At 51.0% G+C, this 26,813-nt stretch overlaps 1 protein-coding gene across 1 annotated transcript in view; it reads right to left on the bottom strand.

Annotated features, from left to right (window-relative positions):
* LOC122543653 (uncharacterized) overlaps nucleotides 1-26,813 on the bottom strand; it is a 109,747-nt gene that overhangs the window by 28,098 nt on the left and 54,836 nt on the right. The window contains exon 5 of the mRNA XM_087975427.1: nucleotides 4,403-5,292. Within this exon, the coding sequence (XP_087831553.1) occupies nucleotides 4,403-5,292 (890 nt within the window). The remainder of the gene's footprint in view (nucleotides 1-4,402; nucleotides 5,293-26,813) is intronic.

Here is a 26,813-nt window from a genome sequence, read left to right as displayed (position 1 = left end):
ATACCACTCTCGAAATACGATTGCTGACCTACAGTTTGCTTGTGCTGCTTAACATAAGGATTTAAAAGCTGCTAGTCTGATCTCACACAAAGCACAAAAACAGACTGTTCAACCGTGCCTGCGCAGAGGAGGGATTTCACTTGGAATAGATCACAAAATAACAACAGGCACCAGTGTGTTTCCCATGGACAAAATTAAAAATCACAACACCAGGTTATTGTCCAGGAGATGTATTTGGAAGCACTAGCTTTTGGAGTGGTTGTGGAGAATGAGGTCATGATCACAGAATTTACATCCAAACGAGTCCAGTGTCATGGAGATGTGATTCACTAAACAATTTTAGATTAAATCTTTCACCTTTTAAAATTTGTTTCTGTTCCTTGCAATGTTAATCCCAGAACTTGTTTTAAATTACCTTCTCAGGATAATTCTAAAATGTCAGTCAACATTGGGACACAGACAGAATTCACACCTACTATTAGAAAAGCTCTGCATTGAAATTACATTCTTGAGAATGTTATTTAAAACAAGTTCTGGGATTAACATACCAAAACACAGACACCCATTCTAAAAGATGAAAGATTTAATCTAAAATTGTTTAATATATCACATCTCCATGACACTGTACTCCTTTGACTATAAATTCTGTGATCGTGATCTCATTCTCCACAACCACCTGATGAAGGAGCAGTGCTCCGAAAGCTAGTGCTTCCAAACAAATCTGTTGGACTTAGTGTTGTGTAATTTTTAAACTTTGGCCATATGATAAATTACCTATAGTGCCCAGGGATATGCAGGTTAGGGTGGATTGGCTATGCTAAGTTACCCATAGTGTTCACTGTTGTGCAGGTTCAGATGGATTGGTTGTACTAAATTCCCATAGTGTCCAGGGATGTGCAGGTTAGGGTGCTTTGGCCATGGGAAATTGCCCATTGTATCCAGGGATGTGTAGATGAGGGTGAACTGGCTATGCTAAATTGTCCCTTGATGCCCAGGGATGTACAGGTTAGGGTTGACCTTCTGTGCTAAATTGTCCCATAGTACCCAGGGATGAGCAGATGAGGATGAATTGGTCACACTAAATTACGCATAGTGTCCAGGGATGTTCAGGTTTGGGTGGATTAGCCATGGGAAATACAGGGTAAGGGGGTGAAAATGGGTGAAATGCTCTTCGGAGGGCCATTGTGGACTCAATGGGCCGAATGTCGTGCTTCCACATTGTCTGAATTCCATGACTCCCCCCACAAAGGAGCATTTTATCTGCATCTATCCTGTCAAGCCCCTTTCAGAATTCTACTGGTTTCAATAAGATCACTTCTGCCTCTTAGTGTGATAGAGGTACACAGCACAGGAACAGACCCTTCGGTCCAACTCATCCATGCCGACCAGGATTCCCAAACTAAATTAGTCCCACTTGCCTGCATTTGGCCCATATCCCTCTAAACCTTTCTATTCATGTACCCATCCAAATAGTGTTTAAATGTTGTAACTGTACCTGCATCTACCACTTCCTCAGCAAGTTCATTCCACACACAAACCACCCTCTGTCAAAACGTTGCCCCTCAGGTTCCTTTTAAATCTCTGTCCTTTCACCTTAAAAAAAATTCCCCCTAGTTTTGAGCTCCCCTATGGTAAGAAAGAACCCTTTACTATTCACCTTATCTCCCTCCTCATGATTTTATAAATCTCAATGAGGTCACCCCTCAACATCCTACGCTCCAGTGAAAAAAGTCCCAGCCTTTCCTTATAACTCAAACACTCGAGTCCTGGGAACGTCCTGCCAAATCTTACTGAACCCTCTCCAGTAGTATTCTTCCTATTACAGGGCCACCAGAACCATACTCAGTACTCTAAAAGCAGCCTCACCAACATCCTGTACAACCTCAACATGATATCCCAACTGCTATATTCAGTGGTGTGAACAATGAAGGCAGGTGTGCTAAATGCCCTTTTTTCCACCCTGTCTACCAGTGAGGCAACTTTCAAAGAACTATGTACCTGAACTCCCCCATGTCTCTGTTCTATAACACAACCCACGGCCTTACCATTAACTATCCTTCCTTGTTTTAGCAAAATGCAACCCCTCCCTTTTATCCATTCATCTCTCATACACATGCTCCCCCCTCAGACACATTCCCCAACACTCACACCCTCTCACAGGCTTATACTCCATCGCACTTTCACTTCACCAAGCATGCACACACTCAAACACACACTCTCATGCACAGGCACACACATAAATCTATTGTGTGAATTTAAATTTGCAGAATTATATTTGTAAATACATTCAATTTTGCTCAAGAAGCATACAATCTGCATGCTGTGATTCCATGTAATATTTGATAAATTCTTACTTTGAAAATAGAACCAGTCTGATTAAAGCTTGGGGTACTGACAGATTCAAACCTCACACCTTTAATGCATTGTCTGAACTGAGGATATCACCTCTTTTTACAAAACCTTAAGTCATCTTGAGAATGTGAATTAAAAGTAGTTCTGGGATTTACATATTAATGAACCGGAACTTGCAACCCATCCTAAAAGATGAAAGACTTAACAGCAATCTAGGTTTGTTCAATATATCCTATCAGTTGCATGATATCATGATCTTTTGCTATAAAATCTGTGTCTCATGATCCTGCTCCACAGCTGCCCAATGAAGGAGCAGCGCTCTGAAAGCTACTGCTTCCAAATAAACCTGTTGGACTATAACCTGGTGTTGTGTGATTTTTAACTTTGTCCACCCTAGTGCAACACTGGAGTGATGGGATTGCTGTTCCAGCAATAAAGTTTCAACTTTGATGGGATTTTCCCACAACAGTCCACATCGTTTCTAGTGACAACAACCCACGCCTCCCGGTGCTGCCAGTAAACTTTACAATGCCGATGAAACAATGCACTCCTGAAAAATTTACAATTTCCAATGATACTAGCTACTCATTCACTCATGACATTGGAAACTTAGTGCAGGAGGCTGAAAGAAATGAGCAGCTTTAATACAAAAACCTCTTGGAGCTCAAAACTTCAATGAAAGTCTGAGCCCAGTGGTAAGTTCAGGTAACCTTTATTGCAACTCAACTTTGTCACAGCTTCAGAACCCTCCCAGCAAAAAGACGTAGAAAAAGTAGCTTACATATTTAAACAGCTCAAGGTCAAAGTGCACAACCCCCACACATACCCCCTTTGTCACTATTGGTCAGCACTGAGTTATCCCTTTGTAATTGGATCCTTGGTATAGCCTTAACCTGTAGGAAGTATTGCCTCACTCAGCAATTTCAATCCATACCCTGTATCCAACTACATTTCTCCCCACGCATTTGTTTTTTTTGGGAGTGGGGGAGAAAGAGTGTGTAGACTCAATCACACTGCTGTGGATCTGGAGTCACGTATAGGCCAGACCGAGTAAAGGATGCAGCTGGGACAATTGAGTGACTACTTTCCCACAACAGTTTCCTTCCCTAAAAAGGATATGAGTGAACCAGATGGGAACTGTGAATGGGCGCCCTGCAATATTCATCTATTTCTTACAGACTGGGACTCATTCCCAGAAAGAGCCAACAATCCCTTAACTGGACAGAAAGAAACTCGAGTGAAACAGCTGGTTGCCAAAGCCTCCAAAATCTGCAGCTGCTGGTCCAGAAGCAATTTTCTCTCTTTGTTTAAAAAGAGAATTAACATATCCGGTGGTTGGCTGCTGAGAATCGGTCCTCCCTTGACTGACCAACTCAACAACCAACGAGCTGCCAGCCCCAGGCAAGGCAAGACACAGAGCTGTATCATCCACAGTACTCCCTAGGCTAGGAATTAGGATTCACTATCTTCCAGGCCAGTCACCAATAGCAATCATCTGAGTTGTCTTCCTTCTCTCTTAAGCATGCAGTTTCTCACCTGATCTGAACTTCTCAGTCCCACCCAAATAAAAACAGCAACAACTGAAAAACAGTGGCAACAGCAGTGATATATTTCAGGGGAAGCTGGATACAGAAAGACATAGGGAGGAGATGAAGAGGCCGACAGGAAGCAAAGTTGGGGAGGGGAGGGAAAGAGAGGCCGATCCATTCGAAAACAAAAAAATTCCACCCACTCTCCCACTGCACCCCCCTGTCAGAACAGGCAAGGGTTCAGTCCTGGGAGTGACCCACACCAGTGTCACCGGAGGAATCCGATTGTTGGGAGCGCTGGTGCCCCTGCTGGTGCTTCCGCAAGTTGCTGGAACATGCAAACCTGTGCCCGCACTCGGGGCAGGGGAAGGGCCTCTCCCCCGTGTGGACCCGCTGGTGTTTCCGCAGGTCGGAGGAATCACTGAAGGCTTTCCTGCATTTGGGGCAGCTAAAGGGCCTCTCCCTGGTGTGGACCCGCCAGTGGGTCTGCAGGGTGTCGACCCGGGTAAAGCCCTTCCCACACTCGGGGCAGCTGAAAGGCTTCTCCCCCGTGTGGATCCGCCGGTGCTCTAGCAGGTGAGAGGATTCGCTAAAGGCTTTCCCACACTCTGGGCACGGGAAGGGCCTCTCCCCCGTGTGGACCCGCTGGTGAGTCAGCAGGTGAGAGGACTCGCTGAAGGCCTTCCCGCACTCGGGGCATGGGAAGGGCCTTTCCCCCGTGTGGACCCGCCGGTGCCTCTGCAGGGAGGAGGAATCACTAAAGGCCTTCCCACACTCAGGGCAGCTGAAGGGCTTTTCCCCCGTGTGGACCCGCCGGTGCCTCTGCAGGTGGGAGGAATCGCTGAAGGCCTTCCCACACTCAGGGCAGCTGAAGGGCTTTTCCCCCGTGTGGACCCGCCGGTGCTTCACCATGTCAGAGGAATTGCTGAAAGCCTTCCCGCACTCGGGGCACAGGAAGGGCCTTTCCCCGGTGTGGACCCGTCGGTGGGCCACCAGGTGGGAGGCCTGGGTAAAGCCCTTCCTGCACTCAGGGCAGCTGAAAGGCCTCTCCCCCGTGTGGAACCGCTGGTGCTTCAGCAGGTGGGAGGACCGAATAAAGGCCTTCCCGCACTCAGGGCAGGAGAATGGCCTCTCCCCCGTGTGGACACGCCGGTGATCCACCAGGGTGGAGGATTCGCTGAAGGCCTTCCCACACTCAGGGCAGGAGAATGGCCTCTCCCCGGTGTGACGGCGCCGATGACTCTCCAGGACACACGGAGCACGGAAGCCTTTCCCGCAGTCACCACACTTCCACGGTTTCTCCAAAGGGCGGGATTTCCTGGGTTTCTCCATGGCCGAAACGTCAGCCATAGAAAAGACTGCAGAGCCCTTCCCTGCCATGATTTCCACTTTCCAAGCCGTATCACTGTTTCAGGCCCAACACTCAGTGCATTGCAACAGTAGGGTCTCTCATCCAGTCCCACTGCTACTGAAAATGTACTAAAACAGGAACCAAAAAGCTTTGTTCCTTCTCACAGAATTGTACTCAAAAATCATTGTGGTCCCGATGGATTGAGTGACTGTTAGACATTGATGTCAAAGTGAGGATTTCAGAAGCTGGAGGGTCAGTGTCAAAGGTACAGCACTGGGTCAGGCAGTATCCGAGGAGCAGGAGAGTTGACGTTTCGGGCATAAGTCCTTCATCTGTTGATTTTGAAACTTACGTCTTCAGATCTTCAAATACTCTGTAAATAGAGATTACAAAAGTCATTGCTGTCAGTCCGGGGTAGAAATTCAGAACAAGCAATTCTACTTTCTACAGAACATTATTTTATTTTGGTTATTCCACAGAATTGAAAGTACCATCCCACTCTCTCTCCCCCTCTGTTCTCACTCCGCTCTAACTAATTCCCCGGAAGGTGCTGATTCAGGATCTTACAGGGGCAGAAAAGCAAAAACGTCAAGACTGACATCTCTCTGAATTTTGGATACCTCCACCTGAAAGTTAATATCTTTCACAACACTGGGATCCTGCTGAGAGTGAGCAGGTCTGATTTTGGGAAGCAAAATAAACTGTGTCAATTCAGTGTGAACCTGCAATACAGCTTCTTAAGGAACAACCAGACACAAAATGGTTAACGTCCCCCAGGAAGGGGAGAGTAAGCTGAGACATCTAGGCATTAACACTGACACCAGAGAGAAATTGAACATACAGACTTGGCAAACGTTAGTGGAAAGCCAAAGTCATAGAGATATACAGCACAGAAACAGCCCTTTTGGTCAAATTCTTCCGTGACGACCAAATATCCTAAATTAATCACGCCCCATTTGCCAGCACTTGACCCACATCCCTCTGAATATTCCTGTTCATGCCCCCATCCAGATGCCTTTTAAATGTTGTAATTATACCAGCCTCCAACACTTCCCCTGGCAGCTCATTCCATACATGTATCACTCCGTGTGTGAAAAAGTTGCCCCTAAGGTCTCTTTTAAATCCCCCGCCATCACCCTAAACTTATTACCTTCTATTTCTGGACTCCCCCATCCCACCTTGTCTATTTACCCTATCCACGTCCCTCATGATTTTAAAAAGGTCTACAATATCACCTCTCAGTCCCTAGCCCGCTGGGGAAAACAACTCCACATTATCCTTCCATCCCTTCTCACCCGGGTATTTGAGACACATAACCTGAGTTTGCAGAGTCTGCTCCCTCCCTGGATTCACTCCATTTGCTACCAGTGAACAGGTTTCACCCCTTCCCTCTCCCTCCCTCCGAGGATGAGGAGTTGCCCAGGGAGTTTCACTCTGCAACTGACAGGGCCACTTCCGCGTTGTGACGCCATCGATACTCGCCGGCACGAGCCGAGGGGGCTGGGCTGAGGAGACCGACAGTGGGTTCCCGCACTGCGCCTCTGCTGCCCTGCACCGTTTGCAAAAATCCCTCCCCTTCAGAGACTCCTCACAGTGTAGAAGCAGGCCACTCGGCCGAGTGAATCCACACAGACCCTCCGAAGGGTAACCCAGCCACACCCGCTCCCCTACCCTCATTGCTCTACATTTACCCCTGACTGATCCACCGTAAGTTAGCATGGCCAAACGATCCCAACCTCAACATGCGATGGGCACTAAGGGACAATTTAGCACGGCAAATCTACCCTAACCTACAGGCCAATCCACAAAGTTAAAAAATCACACAACAGGTTATAGTCCTACAGGTTTATTTGGAAACACTAGTTCATCAGGAGATTGTGGAGTACATAATTTATGGAAAATCATTACAGTGTCCTGCCACTGAAATGACATATTGAACAAACCCTTTGATAATTTACAATGGGTTGCTGGTATCATTAATATGTAAATCCCAGAACTCAGATAACAAGGGTTTTATAACAAAAGCAGACATCTCAGCTCAGACAGAGTTTGTCTGTATCCCAATCTTGAGTCAGACTGGTCCTATTTCCAAAGTGGAATTTACAAAATATTACCTGTATTGCCTGCCTGCATTGACTACATGCAGATTGTGCATTTTTTGAGCAAAATATAATGTTTCTGCAAATACAAATTCACCCCCATGTACGCGTGTGTGGCTGCGCGTGCATGAGAGAGAGAAAAAGTCTATTTCCGTGCTGTATATCTCTATGTCTATTTGATAACAGATGCTTTATTTCTGTTGATATAAATACTGCTGTAAATCATAGCTGGGTACTAATAGTTAGACGTAAGGGAGAGAGAATTCCTCAGGTAGAGCACGATAAGAATCCTGGGAGACCCCTATTTCTGGTTTACTTCCTAATGCACAAACATTAAGCACGAGCACCTATTTATTTCTGATTTTGTTTCATTTTTCTTGTTTTATTCCCTGGGATGTGGGAGAATTATTAGATTTGGATCAGCCATTTTGTCACATATTAAAGCCTGGAAACCATTTTGAATCTCATCTTAGTGCCTACTTGCTAAAGCTTATATTTCCCAGGCTCAGCAGAGACTGTTGGCCTTGCAGCTGTACTGCTCCCTGATAAACAAATTCTTTCCTTGCATGGGACTTTATTTCCATCCCCCACAGTTGGCGAGTCAGGCAGGAGACACCCTGGTCCTGCCAGGTCACTGCCAGCGCCCCCCTCCTTTCTCTCTCTGTTTGAGAGATGAAATATAGAGGGTGGTTGCTGCTTTTGTCGCGTCCAAAATAAAGGGGAAAGCTGGCCAGGGACAAAAATGCTGTTAGAAATGCTGATACAATTCTCGCTACTCAGCCAGGAGATACTAGTGTGAATACTCGACGGGGTCCTATTGTCCGGACGTAATTATGCTGAGAGCATCTTATGCTTTACAAAATTAGCAATAAAAAATTTACTTGCCCCAGGGTTATGAGAGGTGAAACCCAATTTAATAAGCCCTGGGCCCACACTGCGGTCCGCAGCATGCTTCAAGATGCCTCCTTTCCGTTCGAGAGCCCAACATTAGTTTTAATTGGCTAGTACAAATCTGCAGGAAGTCTACCACTAACCCAGAATCTGGTTTCCAGCTTCTGCAGTCATTGTTTTTACCTATGAAGTCTAGTTGCTTACTGCAGGCAGAGAGAGAGAAAGAGGGGCGCAGGCAGAGAGAGAGGGGGGGAGGGGGGCGCTGGCAGAGAAAGAGAGAGAGAGAGAGAGAGGGTGCTGGCAGAGAGAGGGGAGGGGTGCTGACAGAGAGAGTGGGGGCGCTGGCAGAGAGAGAGAGGGAGGGAGAGGGAGAGAGGGAGGGAGAGGGAGGGAGGGAGGGAGAGAGAGAGGGAGGGAGGGAGGGAGAGAGAGAGGGAGGGAGGGAGGGAGAGAGAGAGGGAGGGGGAGGGAGGGAGGGAGGGAGGGGGAGGGAAGGGGAGGGAGGGAGGGGAGGGGAGGGGAGGGGGGGGGGCGCAGCCAGAGAGAGAGGGAGTGCTGGCAGAGAGAGAGGGGAGTGCTGGCAGAGAGAGAGAGGGGGGGCGCAGCCAGAGAGAGAGGGAGCGCTGGCAGAGAGAGAGGGGGGCGCTGGCAGAGAGAGAGAGGGAGGCACATGCAGAGAGAGAGAGAGGGGGACGCAGGCAGAGAGAGAGAGGGGGACGCAGGCAGAGAGAGAGAGGGGGGCACAGGCAGAGAGAGAGGGGGGCACAGGCAGAGAGAGGGGGGCACAGGCAGAGAGAGGGGGCACAGGCAGAGAGAGAGGGGGGCACAGGCAGAGTGAGAGGGGGCACAGGCAGAGAGAGAGAGGGGGGCACAGGCAGAGAGAGAGGGGGGCGCAGGCAGAGAGGGGGGCACAGGCAGAGAGGGGGGTACAGGCAGAGAGAGAGAGAGAGAGGGGGCACAGGCAGAAAGAGAGAGAGGGGTGCGCAGGCAGAGAGAGAGGGCGCAGACAGAGAGAGAGTGGGGGGCGCAGGCAGAGAGAGAGTGGGGGGCACAGAGAGAGAGAGGGGGGCACAGGCAGAGAGAGAGGGGGCACAGGCAGAGAGAGAGGGGGGCGCAGGCAGAGAGGGGGGCACAGGCAGAGAGGGGGGTACAGGCAGAGAGAGAGAGAGAGAGGGGGCACAGGCAGAAAGAGAGAGAGGGGTGCGCAGGCAGAGAGAGAGGGCGCAGACAGAGAGAGAGTGGGGGGCGCAGGCAGAGAGAGAGTGGGGGGCGCAGACAGAGAGAGAGTGGGGGGTGCAGGCAGAGACAGAGTGGGGGGCACAGGCAGAGAGGGGCGGCGCAGGCAGAGAGGGGGGTACAGGGAGAGAGAGAGAGAGAGAGAGAGAGAGGCACAGGCAGAGAGAGGGGGCACAGGCAGAGAGAGAGAGGGGGGGCGCAGGCAGAGAGAGAGAAGGCGGCTCAGGCAGAGAGAGAGGGGGGGCGCAGGCAGAGAGAGATGGGAGGCGCTGGCAGAGAGAGAGGGGAGGCGCAGGCAGAGAGAGAGAGAGAGAGAGGGGCACAGGCAGAAAGAGAGAGAGGGGTGCGCAGGCAGAGAGAGAGGGATGCCCAGGCAGAGAGAGAGGGGGGCGCAGGCAGAGAGAGAAAGGGGGGCGCAGGCAGAGAGAGAGAGGCGGGCGCAGGCAGAGAGAGAGGGGGGGGCGCAGGCAGAGAGAGAGGGGAGCGCAGGCAGAGAGAGAGGGGGGCGCAGGCAGAGAGAGAGAGGGGGGCGCAGGCAGAGAGAGAGAGGGGGGCGCAGGCAGAGAGAGAGAGAGGAGGGCGCAGGCAGAGAGAGAGGAGGCGCAGGCAGAGAGAGAGAGGGGGGCGCAGGCAGAGAGAGAGGTGGGCGCAGGCAGAGAGAGAGAGGGGGCGCAGGCAGAGAGAGAGAGGGGAGCGCAGGCAGAGGGAGAGAGTGGGGTCGCAGGCAGAGAGAGGGGGGCGCAGGCAGATAGAGAGAGAGGGAGGGGCGCAGGGAGAGAGAGAGAGCGGGAGGGGCGCAGGCAGATAGAGAGAGAGGTGGGCGCAGGCAGATAGAGAGAGAGTGGGCGCAGGCAGAGAGAGAGGGGGCGCAGGCAGAGAGAGAGGGGGGTGCAGGCAGATAGAGAGAGAGAGGGGCGCAGGGAGAGAGAGAGGGAGGGGCACATGGAGAGAGAGAGAGGGAGGGGTGCAGGCAGATAGAGAGAGGGGGGCGCAGGCAGATAGAGAGAGAGAGGGGCGCAGGCAGATAGAGAGAGAGGGGTGCAGGGAGAGACAGAGAGGGGGCCGCAGGCAGATAGAGAGAGAGGTGGGCGCAGGCAGATAGGGAGAGAGGGGCGCAGGGAGAGAGAGAGAGGGAGGGGCGTAGGCAGATAGGGAGAGAGAGGAGTGCAGGCAGATAGAGAGAGAGGGGGCGCAGGCAGATAGAGAGGGGGCGGTGCAGGCAGAGAGAGAGAGGGGGGGTGCAGGCAGAGAGAGAGTGGGGGGCGCAGGCAGAGAGGGGGGCGCAGGCAGAGAGGGGGGCACAGGCAGAGAGGGGTTTACAGGCAGAGAGAGAGAGAGAGAGGGGCACAGGCAGAAAGAGAGAGAGGGGTGCGCAGGCAGAGAGAGAGGGATGCCCAGGCAGAGAGAGAGTGGGGGGCGCAGGCAGAGAGGGGGGCGCAGGCAGAGAGGGGGGCACAGGCAGAGAGGGGTTTACAGGCAGAGAGAGAGAGAGAGAGAGAGAGGGGCACAGGCAGAAAGAGAGAGAGGGGTGCGCAGGCAGAGAGAGGGATGCCCAGGCAGAGAGAGTGGGGGGGGGCGCAGACAGAGAGAGTGGGGGGCGCAGGCAGAGAGAGAGTGGGGGGCGCAGGCAGAGAGAGAGAGAGAGGGGGGGCACAGGCAGAGAGAGAGGGGGGGCACAGGCAGAGAGAGAGGGGGGCACAGGCAGAGAGAGAGAGGGGGGGCACAGGCAGAGAGAGAGAGGGGGGGGCACAGGCAGAGAGAGAGGGGGGCACAGGCAGAGAGAGAGGGGAGGCGCAGGCAGAGAGAGAGGGGGCGCAGGCAGAGAGAGAGAGAGGGGTGCAGGGAGAGAGAGAGAGAGAGAGGGGGCCGCAGGCAGATAGAGAGAGAGTTGGGCGCAGGCAGATAGAGAGAGGGGCGCAGGGAGAGAGAGAGAGGGGGGGCGCAGGCAGAGAGAGAGGGGAGGCGCAGGCAGAGAGAGAGAGAGAGAGAGGGGCACAGGCAGAAAGAGAGAGAGGGGTGCGCAGGCAGAGAGAGAGGGATGCCCAGGCAGAGAGAGAGGGGGGCGCAGGCAGAGAGAGAAAGGGGGGCGCAGGCAGAGAGAGAGAGGCGGGCGCAGGCAGAGAGAGAGAGGGGGGCGCAGGCAGAGAGAGAGAGGGGGGCGCAGGCAGAGAGAGAGAGAGGAGGGCGCAGGCAGAGAGAGAGGAGGCGCAGGCAGAGAGAGAGAGGGGGGCGCAGGCAGAGAGAGAGGTGGGCGCAGGCAGAGAGAGAGAGGGGGGCGCAGGCAGAGAGAGAGAGGGGAGCGCAGGCAGAGGGAGAGAGGGGAGGCACAGGCAGAGAGAGAGAGTGGGGTCGCAGGCAGAGAGAGGGGGGCGCAGGCAGATAGAGAGAGAGGGAGGGGCGCAGGGAGAGAGAGAGAGCGGGAGGGGCGCAGGCAGATAGAGAGAGAGGTGGGCGCAGGCAGATAGAGAGAGAGTGGGCGCAGGCAGAGAGAGAGGGGGCGCAGGCAGAGAGAGAGGGGGGTGCAGGCAGATAGAGAGAGAGAGGGGCGCAGGGAGAGAGAGAGGGAGGGGCACATGGAGAGAGAGAGAGGGAGGGGTGCAGGCAGATAGAGAGAGGGGGGCGCAGGCAGATAGAGAGAGAGAGGGGCGCAGGCAGATAGAGAGAGAGGGGTGCAGGGAGAGACAGAGAGGGGGCCGCAGGCAGATAGAGAGAGAGGTGGGCGCAGGCAGATAGGGAGAGAGGGGCGCAGGGAGAGAGAGAGAGGGAGGGGCGTAGGCAGATAGGGAGAGAGAGGAGTGCAGGCAGATAGAGAGAGAGGGGGCGCAGGCAGATAGAGAGGGGGCGGTGCAGGCAGAGAGAGAGAGGGGGGGTGCAGGCAGAGAGAGAGTGGGGGGCGCAGGCAGAGAGGGGGGCGCAGGCAGAGAGGGGGGCACAGGCAGAGAGGGGTTTACAGGCAGAGAGAGAGAGAGAGAGAGGGGCACAGGCAGAAAGAGAGAGAGGGGTGCGCAGGCAGAGAGAGAGGGATGCCCAGGCAGAGAGAGAGTGGGGGGCGCAGGCAGAGAGGGGCGCAGGCAGAGAGGGGGGCACAGGCAGAGAGGGGTTTACAGGCAGAGAGAGAGAGAGAGAGAGAGGGGCACAGGCAGAAAGAGAGAGAGGGGTGCGCAGGCAGAGAGAGGGATGCCCAGGCAGAGAGAGTGGGGGGGGCGCAGACAGAGAGAGTGGGGGGCGCAGGCAGAGAGAGAGTGGGGGGCGCAGGCAGAGAGAGAGGGGGGGCACAGGCAGAGAGAGAGAGAGAGGGGGGGCACAGGCAGAGAGAGAGGGGGGGCACAGGCAGAGAGAGAGGGGGGCACAGGCAGAGAGAGAGAGGGGGGCACAGGCAGAGAGAGAGGGGGGCACAGGCAGAGAGAGAGGGGAGGCGCAGGCAGAGAGAGAGGGGGCGCAGGCAGAGAGAGAGAGAGGGGTGCAGGGAGAGAGAGAGAGAGAGGGGGCCGCAGGCAGATAGAGAGAGAGTTGGGCGCAGGCAGATAGAGAGAGGGGCGCAGGGAGAGAGAGAGAGGGAGGGGCGTAGGCAGATAGAGAGAGAGAGGAGTGCAGGCAGATAGAGAGAGAGGGGCGCAGGCAGATAGAGAGAGGGGGGGCGCAGGCAGAGAGAGAGAGGGGGGTACAGGCAGAGAGAGAGTGGGGGGCGCAGGCAGAGAGGGGGGCACAGGCAGGGAGGGTACAGGCAGGGAGAGAGAGAGGGGGCACAGGCAGAAAGAGAGAGAGAGGTGCGCAGGCAGAGAGAGAGGGGTGCGCAGGCAGATAGAGTGGGGGGGGCGCAGACAGAGAGAGAGTGGGGGGCGCAGGCAGAGAGAGAGTGGGGGGCGCAGGCAGAGAGGGGCGGCGCAGGCAGAGAGGGGGGCACAGGCAGAGAGGGGTTTACAGGCAGAGAGAGAGAGAGAGGCACAGGCAGAAAGAGAGAGAGGGGTGCGCAGGCAGAGAGAGAGGGATGCCCAGGCAGAGAGAGTGGGGGGGCGCAGACAGAGAGAGTGGGGGGCGCAGGCAGAGAGAGAGTGGGGGGCGCAGGCAGAGAGGGGGGTACAGGCAGAGAGAGAGAGAGAGGGGGGGCACAGGCAGAGAGAGAGTGGGGGGCGCAGGCAGAGAGGGGGGCGCAGGCAGAGAGGGGGGCACAGGCAGAGAGGGGTTTACAGGCAGAGAGAGAGAGAGAGAGGGGCACAGGCAGAAAGAGAGAGAGGGGTGCGCAGGCAGAGAGAGAGGGATGCCCAGGCAGAGAGAGTGGGGGGGCGCAGACAGAGAGAGAGTGGGGGGCGCAGGCAGAGAGAGAGGGGGGGCACAGGCAGAGAGAGGGGGGCACAGGCAGAGAGAGGGGGGGCACAGGCAGAGAGAGAGGGGGGCACAGGCAGAGAGAGAGAGAGGGGGGGCACAGGCAGAGAGAGAGGGGGGCACAGGCAGAGAGAGAGGGGAGGCGCAGGCAGAGAGAGAGGGGGCGCAGGCAGAGAGAGAGAGAGGGGTGCAGGGAGAGAGAGAGAGAGGGGGCCGCAGGCAGATAGAGAGAGAGTTGGGCGCAGGCAGATAGAGAGAGGTGCGCAGGGAGAGAGAGAGAGGGAGGGGCGTAGGCAGATAGAGAGAGAGAGGAGTGCAGGCAGATAGAGAGAGAGGGGGCGCAGGCAGATAGAGAGAGGGGGGCGCAGGCAGAGAGAGAGAGGGGGGTACAGGCAGAGAGAGAGTGGGGGGCGCAGGCAGAGAGGGGGGCACAGGCAGGGGGGGGTACAGGCAGGGAGAGAGAGAGAGAGGGGGCACAGGCAGAAAGAGAGAGAGAGGTGCGCAGGCAGAGAGAGAGGGGTGCGCAGGCAGATAGAGTGGGGGGGCGCAGACAGAGAGAGAGTGGGGGGCGCAGGCAGAGAGGGGCGGCGCAGGCAGAGAGGGGGGTACAGGCAGAGAGAGAGAGAGGGGGGGGGCACAAGCAGAGAGAGAGGGGAGGGCACAGGCAGAGAGAGTGAGAGAGGGGGGGCACAGGCAGAGAGAGAGGGGGGGCGCAGGCAGAGAGGGGAGGCGCAGGCAGAGAGAGAGGGGGCGCAGGCAGAGAGAGAGAGGGGGGCGCAGGCAGAGAGAGAGCGGCGGGCGCAGGCAGAGAGAGAGAGCGGCGGGCGCAGGCAGAGAGAGAGTGGGGGGCGCAGGCAGAGAGAGAGGGGGGGCACAGGCAGAGAGAGAGAGAGAGGGGGGGCACAGGCAGAGAGAGCGGGGGGGCACAGGCAGAGAGAGAGGGGGGCACAGGCAGAGAGAGAGAGGGGGCACAGGCAGAGAGAGAGGGGGGCACAGGCAGAGAGAGAGGGGAGGCGCAGGCAGAGAGAGAGGGGGCGCAGGCAGAGAGAGAGAGAGGGGTGCAGGGAGAGAGAGAGAGAGAGGGGGCCGCAGGCAGATAGAGAGAGAGTTGGGCGCAGGCAGATAGAGAGAGGGGCGCAGGGAGAGAGAGAGAGGGAGGGGCGCAGGCAGATAGAGAGAGAGGGGCGCAGGCAGAGAGAGAGGGGGGCGCAGGCAGAGAGAGAGAGGAGGCGCAGGCAGAGAGAGAGAGGGGGGCGCAGGCAGAGAGAGAGGTGGGCGCAGGCAGAGAGAGAGAGGGGGGCGCAGGCAGAGAGAGAGAGGGGAGCGCAGGCAGAGGGAGAGCGGCGGGCGCAGGCAGAGAGAGAGAGGGGGGCGCAGGCAGAGAGAGAGAGGGGAGCGCAGGCAGAGAGAGAGCGGCGGGCGCAGGCAGAGAGAGAGAGGTGCGCAGGCTCCCTCGCTTACTAACAATGGAAGTTTCAGATCAACATTCTGTTGTAAAAATTAAGTTACAAAAATTAATATCCTATTCTTAATATCTGTGTCTTTGGATTCGGCCATCATTGATGCATTAGCATTGATGCATTTTGTTACCAAATAACTTTTAATGCAGCTGCAGTCATTTCACGGCGTATAGTATTGTGAATGAGCAATGACTGGTCAGAACCATTTAGGGAACTTAATCTGGGATTTAAATTAAGGGACTGAAACCAGGTTATTAGAATTGATTTCAGCGTTGGAAACTGTGTACATTTTACATTTAAAATTGAATTTTCGATAAATGAATTTCCAGTCTTAGTCTTAGCCACTTGTTCATTTCCACCTCTGAATGAGAGATAATGATTATATTAGCCCTGAATCACAAAATCAGAATGAATTGGTAGGATCGCTTGGTTTTATCCCTTTACACATTGTCAGTGACCGGCGTCATTGCCTCACAGTTACTTTGAAGCCGATAGTAGATTAGATTACTTACAGTGTGGAAACAGGCCCTTCGGCCCAACAAGTCCACACCGACCCGCCGAAGCGAAACCCACCCAGACCCATTCCCCTACACCTAACACTACGGGCAATTTAGCATGGCCAATTCACCTGACCTGCACATCTTTAGACTGTGGGAGGAAACCGGAGCACCCGGAGGAAACCCACGCAGACTCAGGGAGAATGTGCAAACTCCACACAGTCAGTCGCCTGAGGCGGGAATTGAACCCGGGTCTCTGGCGCTGTGAAGCAGCAGTGCTAACCACTGTGCCACCGTGCCGCCCACATAGTACTGGCCACTTGGAGGAATTCTGCATGTGATAGCGGGAGAGAGGTATGTGCGGGAGACGGAACTCCCAAAAACTGGGAGATGTTCACAACTGACTGTGAATGGGTAAGTGGAAAACAAAGTGAACAGGAGAAATAGTATAAGGCCACTAAGGCTGAGGAATACATTAAAACAAAAGATTCAAGCAACAACGCTGTAAAATAAAAAGAACTTAGATTTTATTCAGAATCCTGAACCTATATCTGGCATACCAAACCTGTTTGAGGAAGGGGATGATACTGATGGGGATGAGGGATGGGGATTTTATTCCAGGATACCCACTGAGCCCCTAACATCTCCTGATAGTCCCCAGCACACACCCCTGATTACAAACTTTACCTTACTCTGAAGATGAAGGGTCCAGTACGGGTAACCAGCTTCAGAGCTGACATCATTGGGGTGAGAGGCCAGAGCCATCCTAAACCAGGGAGCATCCTGGGAATCAGAGTAATGTTAATAACCCAAGCTCCTGACCACAAGGAGAAACCAGCTCAACCACAGGACAATACAGATGTGAAGGCAGCAAAATTCTGGGAGTGGCCTGAATAAAAATGGGTTGTGTTATGAGATTGAAATAAGTGGCCAACTGTCTGATGGAAGTGGTATACAAATGAAAAGTAATCGAGAAGCTGAGTGCCCTTTGTTTAACCGATGCTTTTGCCAAGTATTCCTTCTGATGTCGGCGACATGATCCAGACACACAATATGAACTAGTCCAAGAACTCCCATTCGCTATAATGAGGTGAACGGTGGTTTTCTACTGGGATGACCAGAACCAGACTGAACCACAATGCAAGTTACAGGTAAACACCGAATATGTCCAGCGCCCTTACGATCCCAAACGCCATGTACCATGGTGACAGGGTTCATTGGGACAAGGATACCCACTGGGGGTGGAATATACCTCAGATGCCCACACAGCGACCCCTGCTGAGGAACCCTTCCCCGAGGGGACCCTGGAAATGGGGACAGATCAGCCCCAATATTACACTCAGGGACAAATGGCTGGCCCTTGCTTTAACTGTGGAAATATGACCACTGGGGAGTGATGTGTCCTTAATGTTACCTTGGAACTAACATAGGGATCGACATGCTGGCATCCTAGCAAATGGGAAATCTGCTAATATACACTGACTCTCGTTGTGTTCTTGGGCACGATTACGGAGCCTTATGGGAACATAGAGGAGTTTTAACCCCCATGGGACAGCCTAATAGTAATGTTGTTTTGTCCAAGCAATCTGGCAATTATCAAGATGTTCAGCTCACGCTGAGGCAATGGATACAGTCTCCAAAGGGATGAGCAGATAGATGCCGCAGCCAAGCAGGTAGCCTTACGCCCATTGGATCCCCAGCAAAACCCAGATAGAGACAATATGGTATGCCAGACCTGGGTAAGGTCATAAAATCACAGCGGAGGCCCCCTGCTGAAGAGCACAAATTATGGCCTCAAATGGGGTACTCTCTCGATACTCAAACCAAAATGTGTGACCTCTGCTGGACTGGTTTGTGTTCCTTCATTGCTGCTGCCTATTTTAGTTGATTATGTGCATTATTGGTGGCACCCAGATGAGGAAAAGAGCTGAAGCGTGTTTAATTTGTAAACAAACAAGATGCATCTGTAAGAGGGATGCCCTGTGTTTGTTTGTTAACCACCTCCTTGCGTCGTTCGCCTTTTTCACTTGTCTACAACTTGCTTTTATTGAATCACCTCGCGTACATTGTCATGAATATTGTCTAATTAAAGTCGATGTATTTAGTAGATGAATCAAAACTATCCCTGACTGAAACTATGACTGAAACAGCTGCCACTATAGTGTTGGACAAGTGGGAAATATTTGCATCAGTTAATCAAATCTCTTCAAAGTTTACATTCACCGGTACGCCAATCCTAAGAATTAGGACCGTGGCGTATTGGAGTCGAGGTGGAAAGGCCTGCTCCTAGTCCGGCTGGTCACTCGTTCAGCAGCCAAGGTCAAGGGGAGGCCCGAATGGACGCACAGGACGCAATGCAAAAGAGCACCATCTCCTGGAGGAACACCAGAAGAGCTCATCAGAGACACATCTTTCGCCTTCATCCGTGAATGGCTCAGCCTGATCATTCTGCCTTTCACTGCACTCTTCCTTATCTTTCTTTCACTAACTACGTTTGATTCGGACACAATGGTTTGCCTGATGACCTGAAGTAAACGGGAATTACAGTGTAATACATTTTTTTAACATGACATACCTTTATGCAGAAAAGGACAACTGCTCTAGCTATTGGGTTTGTGACCATATTCCCATCCACTCCAAGGAAGGGATCCCCCTGAGATCCATACCTTTTAATGACTCTGACACTGCTGAATGGTGGCTCCATCAGTGTCGTTCTGCTGCTGTCACAAATTTTCACATCTCTCTAGTCTCCTTAAGTTGGTGGGTATCGCAAACTCTGACAGAAATAACAACTGCCTCCGCTGGCAATCAGCGGGATATAAGATGGACACATTTAAAGGTTGGATCCAGCCTCAATACAATCCCTCAAGTACACCCCCCCCCCCCCCCACCCTTTTCCTCACCAATCTCATAGCCATGACTACACCTCTAGGAAGCATTTACATCAAGAGCAAGCATCCCTCAGGATGGCAGGCTGGTTTTCAGTAAGTGGCTGTACTCCCTGCTCATTACTTCAACTGCTTACCGGTACACTGTGGACGGGAGCATATTTAACCTCAGGGTTCCCAACAAGACCGCCATCCATTCTTCGTTTCCCATCTTTTGGACTGGAGCCCAAAGCAATCATTTGTTGCCCTTCGACGGTACTGATTTCATTTGTGGCCATATGGCCTACCCCTGGCTGCCTACCTCCTGGACTGGCAGCTGGTATTTAGGTTATGTTGTCCCTTTCCTTTACCACTCCCACACTACGCCTTTCGAGCCTTCCAAACCCTGCATCAAGAGGACCCTCACAACTTTTCAGTGCCTTTTATCTACCTTCTCCCCTCCCTATGCTAACCTCCAGCTTAGGTTGAGGTTCGGCGAATTGCTACCACTCTGGAAGAGATTGCCAATGCCACATCTTCAGCCTTTGACCTGCTCAATGCAGGGATGGTCACTGTCCGCACCATTACTCTCCAAAACCACATGGCCCTCGACTACCTGTTAGCCGAGAAAGGAGGCACTTGTATCCTTATCAGCTCTGACTGCTGTGCCTGCATCCCTGACTCCATGAGAACATTACTATCATTGCCGCCCACATTCGCAAGATGGCCTCCTCCCTCCATGACACTACTTCCCGTTGGGACCTTTGGACATGGATGGGTGGCTGCTTGGCTCGTGGGCTTCTGGCCTCCTCCAGGGCCTTGTGCTTCTCATTTCTGGTTTTGTTCTGCGAGCACTTACCATTATTTTCCTGAAACAGTGCTGTGCCCGTTTCGGCTGCCTTCCGATGCCGAATATCCCAGCATCTTTCCAACTTGTGTGGCTTCCCTTTTCTGACATTCCCCCACCAATTCCCACTCTCTCGATCCTGGTGACCCTGACTGTGACAGTTTCCTGGGCGACTCACCACCACCACCACCTGACAAACCCCCCTGGGTTCGGCTACGTCCTTCCTTTTGCCGGTTTCTCTGAACTGCCCTCCTGATTTGGTGAAAAGAAATAAGGAAGGAATTATGGGAGCATTCTTAGATTCTGGCCAGCCATTTTGTCACATATTAAAAGCCTGAAAAACATTTTGAATTTTATCTTAGTGCCTGCTTGCTAAAGCTTGTGTTTCCCAGGTTACGATTGTGTTTCCCAGGATCAGTGGAGATAGTTGGCCTTGCAGCTGTACTAATACATGATAAACAAATTCTTTCCTTGCATGGGAATATCCTTTTCTTTGCAAGGACTTATTGTATACTTATCAGCTACTGACCAACACTGTCCAGACATTACTTGACTGAAGCTAGTCACTGGGCAAAGTGCCTGAGTTTGCTCATTATCCTGCAATTAACAGTTTGCTAATTGTTAAACAATTGTAACCTATATAATCACACAACTCTCTGTATCTCGTCGGAGTGACTTGTGACCATTAGGTAACTTGTCTCTCCCCTTGAGCTGACGAATAAACAGTCAATGTTTCTGTGGCACGATTACTTATCTAAGTTGGACGAGCAAGTCACCCACTGCAAAATTTATTTCCATTCACAACATGGATCAAGAGGCAATCCTTTGTGCCAGACAAGTAAATGTGTCATAGAGTCATAGAGATGTACAGCATGGAAACAGAACCTTTGGTCCAACCCGTCCATGCCGACCAGATATCCCAACCAAATCTAGTCCCACCTGCCAGCACCTGGCCCATATCTCTCCAAACCCTTCCTATTCATATATCCATCCAAATGGTTCTTAAATGTTGTAATTGTACTGAATGCAACACTACAGGTGTTTAACTCTAAGCTCTATTTCCAACTCAGTGTCAGTACATCGCTCTGTCCTCAAATAAGAACGGAATCAAAGCACTACATCTGTCCCACCTGAACATTGAGTTTGCAGATTCCAATTCTCTGTTTTGATAATTTATTAAATGTTACTCATAGCACTTGGGTGTCATTGACTGGCCAGCATTTAGTTCCCCTAGCGAAGTTGGTGGTGACCTGCCTTCTTCAACTGCTGTGGTCCACACACTGTACGGTGACCCACAATGCCCTTAGGAAGGGAATTCCAGAATTTAGACCCAGTGACACTGAAGGAACAGTAATATGTTTCCAAGTCAAGATGGTGAGTGGCTTGAAAGGGTACTTGCAAGAGGTAGGGTTCCCAAGTATTTGTTGTCCTGGTATTTCCAGATGGAAGTGGTTGTTGGTTTGGAAGGTGTTTTATAAAGATCTTTGGTGAATTTCTGTGGTGAATCTTGTAGATTGTACACACTACAGCTTCTGAACAGTGGGGTAGAGGGAGTGAATGTGAGTGGAGTTGGTGCCAATCAAGCGGGTGACTTTGTACTGGATGGTATCAAGCTTTCTGAATGCTGTTGAAGTTGCACCCATCCAAGCCAGTGGGTCAGAATTCCAATTCACTGCTGACCTGTGCCTTGTAGAAGATAGACAGGTTTTGGGGAGTCAGGAGGTGAGTTACTCGCTGCAGTATTCCTGACTTGTGACCTACTCTTGTAGCCATTGTGCATATGTAGTTACTCTAGTTGGCACAGTGGTTAGCACTGCTGCCTCACACCGCCAGAGACCCGGGTTCAATTCCCGCCTCAGGCGACTGACTGTGTGGGGTTTACAGAAGGGGATGTGCTAAATGTCTTGAAATGCATAAAGGATAAGTCCCCAGGATTTGATTATGTGTACCTTAGAACTTTGTGGGAAGCTAGGGAAGTGATTGCTGAGCCTCTTGCTGAGATATTTGTATCATCGATAGTCACAGGTGAGGTGCCAGAAGACTGGAGGTTGACTGACGTGGTGCCACTATTTAATAAAGGTAATAAGGATAAGCCAGGGACCTATGGAACGGTGAGCCTGACGTCAATGAAGGGCAAGGTTTTGGAGGGAATCCTGAGAGACAGGATGTACATATATTTGGAAAGGCAAGGACTGATTAGGGATAGTCAACATGGTTTCATGCATGGGAAATCATGTCTCACAAACTTAATCGAGTTTTTTGAAGAAGTAACAAAGAGGATTGATGAGGGTAGAGCGGTGGATGTGATCTATATGGAGTTTAGTAAGGTGTTCAAAGTTAGATCTCATGGAACACAAGGAGAACCAGCCATTTGGATACAGAACTATCTTGAAGATAGAAGACAGAGGGTGGTGGTTGAGGGTAGATTTTCAGACTGGAGACATGTGACCAGTGGAGTGCCACAAGGATCGGTGATGGGTCCACTACTTTTCGTTATTTACATAAATTATTTTGATGTGAATATAGGCGGTATAGTTAGTAAGCTTGCAGATGACACCAAAATTGGAGATGTAGTGGACAGCGAGGAAGGTTATCTCAGATTTGCAGAAGGATGTTGTGAAACTTGAAAGGGTTCAGAAAAGATTTACAAGGATGTTGGCACGGGTGGAGAGTTTGAGCTACAGGTGGAGGTTGAATAAGATGGAGCTGTTTTCTCTGGAGTGTCAGAGGCTGAGGGGTGGTGACTTTATCAAGGTTTATAAAATCATGAGGGGTATGGATGGGATAATTTAGACAAAGTCTTTTCCCTGGGGCGGGTGAGTCCAGAACTAGAGGACATTAGTTTTGGGTGAGAGGGGAAAGATATAAAATCCCCTATCTTAACCAACTTATTATTCTTACCGATAACTCAAATTTCCTTTTTTTAAGATTAGATTCTCTACAGTGTGGAAACAGGCCCTTCGGCCCAACCAGTCCACACCGACCCTCCGCAGAGTAACCCACCAAGACCCATTTCCCCTCTGACTAATGCACTGAACACTATGGGCAATTTAGCATGGCCAATTTACCTGATATGCACATCTTTGGACTGTGGGAGGAAACCCACGCAGACACAGGGAGAATGTGCAAACTCCACACAGACAGTCACCTGAGGCTGAATCGAACCTGGGACCCTAGTACTGCAAGGCAGCAGTGCTAACCACTAAGCCACTGTGTTTCTCAATTTCCAGCTGACTCTTCAGGGATCTATAATACAATCCCAATATTTGGGGCGGCACGGTGCCTCAGTGGTTAGCACTACTGTCTCACAGCACCAGGGTCCCAGGTTCGATTCCAGCCTCAGGCAGACTGTCTGTGTGGCGTTTGCACCTTCTCCCCACCTTCTGTGTGGGTTTCCTCCGGGCGCTCCAGTTCCCTCCCACAGTCCAAAGATGTGCAAATCAGGTGAATTGACCATGCCAAATTGCCCATAGTGTTAGGTGTATTAGTCAGAGGGAAATGGGTCTGGGTGGGTTACTCTTCGGAGGGTCGGTGTGCACTTGTTGGGCCGAAGGGCCTGTTCCCACACTGTAGGGAATCTAATCGAATCTTATTTGTCAGTTCCACCCAAATAACTTCGCTGGGTGAATTTCCAGGAATATCCTCCTTGGGTACAGCTGTAATACCATCCCTTATCAGAAATGCCATTCCCCCTCCTCTCTTGGATGGGGTTGGGGGTAGGACCGGGTTGGTGGGGTGGTGCTGGAAGGGGAGGTGCAGAGGGGCGGTGAAGGACGAGGGTGGGGGTTGCAGGCAGAGGAGCTGCGATGTTGGGGGCGGGGTCTCATGCGTTGTGAGCTGCTGCTACTCTCCTGAACAGAGAGTAGACTTTAAAACTCCAAGCCCCAGAGGAAAAACATTTAATTGATTTTTCAAACAATCGATTATCCAAACAAAATAGTGCCCACCCATCTGATTCAGATAATCAAGTTTCCACTGTAGCCACAGAAGACTCCTGTACTACCTGTTTATCTCTCCTACCTTTCCCGGGGTTACCCCATCTACCTGACTGTATCTGTGGCTTTTCTCCCTTCCTATAACTGCCATCCATCACACCCCTTAGCTCTTGTAAATTCCTCATTGCCTCTAACTGTCACTCCAACTGATCCATTTGATCTGATAGGATTCGCAACCAAGGACGATTCCTGCAGACATAATCCTCAGTAAAATGGAAACTCCCCTAATCTCCCACATCCAACAGGCATATAACTATACTAAATGCCATCTTTGCTCATTCAAAATCTACAGACCCAGAAAAAGTGCTCCGGGCTAAGTTCGCATTTATCATTTATATTTTTAAACTTTAGTCAAGATTCAGATTTCAATAAAACATATAATCAAGAAAGAACCCACTCTACTCACTTCTGTAGACTTACAGTAAGGTTACACGTTAAAAACTATGCAATTATCTGTTCCTGTGCTGTGAGCTCTCCCAGACAGGCTCCCCCAAGATCAGCTGTGAATTTTACTGTTTGTTCATTTTTCTGAGACGCACCCCAATGTCCAGAGATACATGGATTCAAACAGCAAAGCCAGTAACTGCGCAGATTCATTGCTGTGTCAGTTAGCAGTGTGGGTTTCTTTCTCTCTCCCTCACTGAACGTATGCTCGCTGCTTTTGTCTGTCTTGCTCCCTTTTAAAAGTGCTGTTGTTTTGACTTTGTTTTTCTCCAAAGTTCCAAAACAATGCAACAGCGTAAAAACCAGTAATTGCCTGGAATTCAAGGAATTTGCCTCCAACACCCAAAATACCTCAAAAAAGCTCTTGCAGCCACAATGTTTTCCCATCCTCCATCTTGGATGAGTTCTTGGTGAATATTCCCACCTCTCAGGTTAGCTATTTATATCATCTGCTTTTCTATTTTTGCTACCAAAGTGGATAACCTCACATTGATCCACACTAACCTGCACCTGCCATACATTTACCCACTCACTCAGCCTGTCCAAATAACATTGCATCCTCCCCACAGCTCACCCTTTCACCCAGCTTTATGTCATCTGCAATTTGTGATACATTCCAATTAGTTCTCTCATCTAAGTCACTGACATATACTGTGAATACCTGGGGTCCTCGTCCCAATCCCTGCAGCTCCCCAGTCATGAATTATTATAAAACATCGATCTGACTGACCATACAAAATAGCAGATGTTAGTCTGATGTTCATAGCTGACTGAGATCCGATGAGCAATTATGAACCACTGAATTACTAAAGCACAGAAGCAGGCCATTCAGCCCATTGTGTCTGTGCAGTTCTCTGAATAAGCTTTCTGACCATGTGCTATTTCCCCGACATTTCCTTGGAAGCTTGTACATTGCTTGTCATCAAATAATTATCCAATGCCTTTAATTGAAACTGCTTAAACCACTGTTTGTCATCAAATAATTATCCAATGCCTTTAATTGAACCTGCTTAAACCACTGTTCCATGCAATGTCTTCCGGATCTAGTTACTCACTGTGTGAAATTTCTTTTTCACATATCATTTTCTTCCTTGTCATATATTTGAAACCTGCGTCCTTATTCTTGATGCTTTCACCATGGTGAACAGTTTCTCACACTCTGTTCTGAGTAGACCCCTCATGACTTTCAAAACTTTTTAAAAATCTTCTCTCAGCCTTCTCCAATCTAACTTTAGGGCTGAAATTTCTCACTGTTAGAACTGTTCAGGTGAAGGTGGTTTCCCTCAACTTCCCAGTGTTCCTTCTCTCCAGCTGAAACTAACTTTCAGTCATTTGATGGTCCATTCTGGTTGCTGAGACTCTTCATATTGATCGATCCACTCCAATTAAACATTGGGAAGAATGAAGCTGCTGTTTCCAATCTCTGTACCAATCTTCATTCCTGAGCGACTGCTTCCATCCCCCTTTCCCTTGTAACTCTAGGCTATTTGCAATTTGCTGCATTGGATGTTGAAAGGAGCTTCTGTTCTGTGCCAGCGCGAAGCCACCTGTATCCACCTCTGTCATCTCATTCGAGCCTGTCCCATTCTCAAAGTAGCTGCTGCTGCTGGAATCATCTTTAGTCCTTTCCTTCACTCCAGGCTGGATTACTTCAATGCTGGACTCAATGATTTTACACATTCGCCCCTCTGTAATCTTGAAATCATCTAAAACTTTATTGTTTCATTTGCAACAATTCTCATTCCGCTGTGACTCATGTGTTTGCTGACCTGTACTGGCACCCATTCAAGCAACATCCAATGTTTAAAATGCTCATCTTAGTCTTCAAATCCTTCGAGTGGTTTCTCCCACCTTTATCTCTGTAATCTCCCTATGCTGAGATGTGTGGGCTGCTTCACATTTCCCATTTTCATTTCTCCATCGTTGGTAGCTGCACCTTCAGTTGCCTCAGCCATAAGGCCTGGAATTCCTTCCATGTGAGTTACCTCCTGGAAATGCTGCAATCCATATGCCTGAAGTACACCCACTCTACTATTCCAGGATTCTGGTCCAACATGTTGAAAAACAGCAAACTATTTCTAAATCTGGATGGTGAGTGGCTTGGAGGAGAACTTGCAGGTAATGGTCTCCTATGTAACTACTGCTCTTGCCCTTCTTAATGGTACTAGTTTGAAAGGAGCTATCTAATGAAGCTTGGTAAATTTCTGCAAAGCATACTGTACGTGGTACACACTTGCGACTAAACATTAGAGTGAATGCTGGTTATTGATGCAAGATAATCCTAATTATTGAAGAAATCAATTCCTCCCAAAAAGAAGCATAGATCTTCCTTTTGCTGGCATTTTTTTGCAGGAGCAATCCAGCCTCTGAGAGCAGTCCATTTGGCCAAGCCTGTCAATACCAAAGAAACAACTAAGCATCGAAAGGGATGGCCCCTCGACATCACTGTGAGCCCCACAGCAACCATTGTTACCTGGGCAGTCATGCATTCAAAACCTGGTCTCTCAACATCACTAGTACCGGCCCACAGTTTAGAAAACTGTGAATCTCGCTACGACTATAAAAAAGGGAACGTGGTTTTAAAGCGGTTGTTGCTGAGTTCAACCCTTTCTGTCCAGTAGGAAGTCACTGATGTACTTGGGGTTGGATGACTCAGTGAATCCCTTCCCACTTGTGGAGCAGGTGTATCACCTCTACCTGATGTGCACGTGGGGAATACATTCCAGGTCAAATAGGGAATTGGATCCCTTCCTACAGCCCGTACACACCTCGAGTATCTCCCCGGGGGGAACTATGCTTGTGTGAAACAGGTCAGATCATTGGCAGATTTAGAATGTTACAACACGTAAGGAGGCCATTCAGCCTATCGTGTCTATAACAGTTTGTGAAACACACACCCATTTTCCACCCCAAATCCATTAT

This window comes from Chiloscyllium plagiosum, unplaced genomic scaffold (genome assembly GCF_037043375.1).
Source record: "Chiloscyllium plagiosum isolate Xiang-an unplaced genomic scaffold, Cpla_swu_hap1 HiC_scaffold_27, whole genome shotgun sequence".
Taxonomy (NCBI): Eukaryota; Metazoa; Chordata; class Chondrichthyes; order Orectolobiformes; family Hemiscylliidae; genus Chiloscyllium; species Chiloscyllium plagiosum.
Note: the sequence above shows the minus strand (reverse complement) of the source record. Positions and strands in the feature narration are given on the sequence as shown.